The sequence below is a fragment of the Trypanosoma rangeli genome, assembly GCF_003719475.1.
Source record: "Trypanosoma rangeli strain AM80 chromosome Unknown Tra_15.4_contig_00039, whole genome shotgun sequence".
Lineage (NCBI taxonomy): Eukaryota > Euglenozoa > Kinetoplastea > Trypanosomatida > Trypanosomatidae > Trypanosoma > Trypanosoma rangeli.
This window is the reverse complement of record NW_021705781.1, coordinates 79,341-81,839: the sequence shown is the minus strand read 5'-3', so window position 1 is coordinate 81,839 and position 2,499 is coordinate 79,341. Positions and strand designations below refer to the sequence as shown.

Here is a 2,499-nt window from a genome sequence, read left to right as displayed (position 1 = left end):
AGAATATGGTCCCATTTTTTACTTGAAACAAAAAGTTATGGAGAGAAAGTAACGCATGATTTACGTTTTTATTTATTTATTTATTTTGTGATTTTCGATGATGTAATTTAGTTTGTTGCAGATTTCTCTTCTTGTGTTATAGAATGTAAATGGAATAATCGTGCATTTTTTTTACGGCCTTATTTTTTATTCCTTTTGTTTTGCAGGTTGAGTTTAGCTATGAACATCACCACTTGTATTGTTGGGGATTCTATATGTGGTTCTTTGGGTGATTCCAAACTCTTGGGATCGGAAGATGTCGTCTTTCTTCGGGGTTACAGTACCTATGAAGGTGATCGACCAAATGAGGTTGTGGCTGCACAGGAAGGAGGCGGTGAAATCATTGCTGCCATAAATGGTCTGATAGAAGTAACAGATCGTGTGGTTTCGGTCAAAGGAATGCCGACACGCTATCTCCCTGAAATAGGAGATATTGTAGTTGGTCGAGTAAATGAAGTCAGCGGTAATCGGTGGCGCATTGATATTTGTGCCTATCAGGAAGGAGTGATGTTGCTTTCGAATGCAACTGAACCTGGCGGTATTCTCAGGAGGCGAGGAAGAAACGATGAACTCACAATGAGACATATATTTGATCAAGATGAACTAGTTGTTGCCGAGGTGCAGCGCATTTCTCCTGATGGTGTAGTTTCTCTTCATACTCGATCCGGTGACAAATACGGAAAACCTAATGGTTTTGGTACTCTTGTACAGGTATCCCCTGCGTTGGTGAAGCGTGCCAAACATCATTTTTTTAACGTTGATATTTCGCTGGTGAGTATTGTTCTTGGCACGAATGGTATGATTTGGGTAAGTCCAGATATGGGAAAGGGGAAGGGGGCAAATAGTGATCCTCACTTTAATGAGCAAACAGACGTTGATGTAAGACGAAGTGTTGCACGTGTGGCAAACTGCATTAAGGTAATGAATTATGCTCGACTTCCAATCTTTGCAAAAAGCATTAATGCTTCCGTGAAAGCCTCCATTGATTCAGGACTTGGACCATTTGACGTTTTACAAACTTCAAATTACTACTTAATAACAGCTGCTGTTATGGAAGCTATAACAGCACGTAAACGCCAGAGACAATAAAAAAAAATTTTTTTTTCTATACTGCTCTTTACCCTTTCTTGGCTCTTTACTAAACTGTTGCTGACAACTTATGAGTTGATTTCTATCTACAAAGTGTAATATTTTTATTATTATTTTATTTACACATTACTTTTTTTTTGTATATACTTCTTCTCTTGAATCAGGTGCTGAAGGAATGAGGGTTTCTTCACGCAGGTGGCGTTTTTTATTGTTATTGGTTGCTTTGGTATATGTGATATGTTTTGCTTTGATCCAGCAGGATCACGGCAGGAGAGAAGCGATCAATGAAATTTATCAGGGAGCCCAATATTTTAACCCTGTGTATCGTAATACACGCACGCTGATTATGGTTCCAGGCCATGGTGTTTTACAGTCGTTGAATGCTTCGGATTGGAAAAATCAAAGTAATTGGGGATTAGAGAGTTATCAACTGCGTGATGGTGTTGCTTTGCCATTTTGTTTTGCCTCCCATATTAGACGGGCATTTGTTTTGTTAAAAGATCGAGTTAATTCTTCGATATTGATTTTTTCGGGGGGTCAGACTAGAGCCTGTGCTGGACCTCGTAGCGAAGCTCTGAGTTATTATATTGTGGCAGAGGAAACAAATTTATTTGGTCTCTTTAATTCTACGTCTCAGGCAAGGTCCATTCTCGCGCAACATGTCTTTACTGAGGAGTTTGCCCGGGATTCTTTTGAAAACTTGTTGTTTAGCATTGCACGCTTTTACGAAATAACAGGTCATTTCCCAGATTCGATTATTGTTGTAGGATGGAAGCATAAACGCGACCGTTTTGTCAACTACCACAGAGAGGCTTTACGTTACCCCATAGAGAAATTTTTCTATGTAGGACTTGACTTTGATGATGCAGCTCCTTTTGTGAGAGATCTAGAACCGTACCGGCTGGCCTTACCGTATAGTGATGTCAAGGCTCTTTCTTTTGTTAATAAGGATATGTATCTTTGTAGTGCAGGGAGGGCAACGAAAAGGCAAAGAAATCCCCATTATCGTGTTTCACCTTATGAGGTAAGTTGTCCTCCTTTGCGTCCATTGCTAAAATACTGTGGTCCACATCTTATTGACAGAAAGCTAGTCCCTTGGGGATAAATGATCGTCTCTCGTTACCAACATTTTTTTTTCTATTTGTTACTGTTTGCATCAATAATACTGCTAGTATTGTTACGCTTTATATTTAACTATAATTATTTATATATTGAATCACCTTGTAGCTTCAACTTTTCACGTTTTGATGGGCTATTTCGAAGTGTATTTGATGAGATGGCGGTAGAGCAATAATAGCCACAAGGATCAGGAATGGAAAACAATCTTTTCTTGTCATGTTTTGATCCTTTTATATATATATATATATATAT

At 38.7% G+C, this 2,499-nt stretch overlaps 2 protein-coding genes across 2 annotated transcripts, besides 2 other annotated features; both read left to right on the top strand.

The window, feature by feature from the left end:
- Positions 1-58: 58 nt before the first annotated feature.
- Positions 59-94: a sequence feature (A-rich).
- Positions 95-219: 125 nt separating this feature from the next.
- On the top strand, positions 220-1,128 carry TraAM80_01863 (exosome complex exonuclease; the record flags this gene model as incomplete). The annotated part of the gene is made up of 1 exon (XM_029378891.1): positions 220-1,128. The coding sequence occupies one exon, from the start codon at positions 220-222 to the stop codon at positions 1,126-1,128; it is 909 nt and encodes a 302-aa protein (XP_029241369.1).
- Positions 1,129-1,303: 175 nt separating this feature from the next.
- On the top strand, positions 1,304-2,233 carry TraAM80_01862 (uncharacterized protein; the record flags this gene model as incomplete). Its single annotated transcript, XM_029378890.1, has 1 exon — positions 1,304-2,233. The coding sequence occupies one exon, from the start codon at positions 1,304-1,306 to the stop codon at positions 2,231-2,233; it is 930 nt and encodes a 309-aa protein (XP_029241368.1).
- A 245-nt stretch (positions 2,234-2,478) lies between these two features.
- Positions 2,479-2,499: a microsatellite.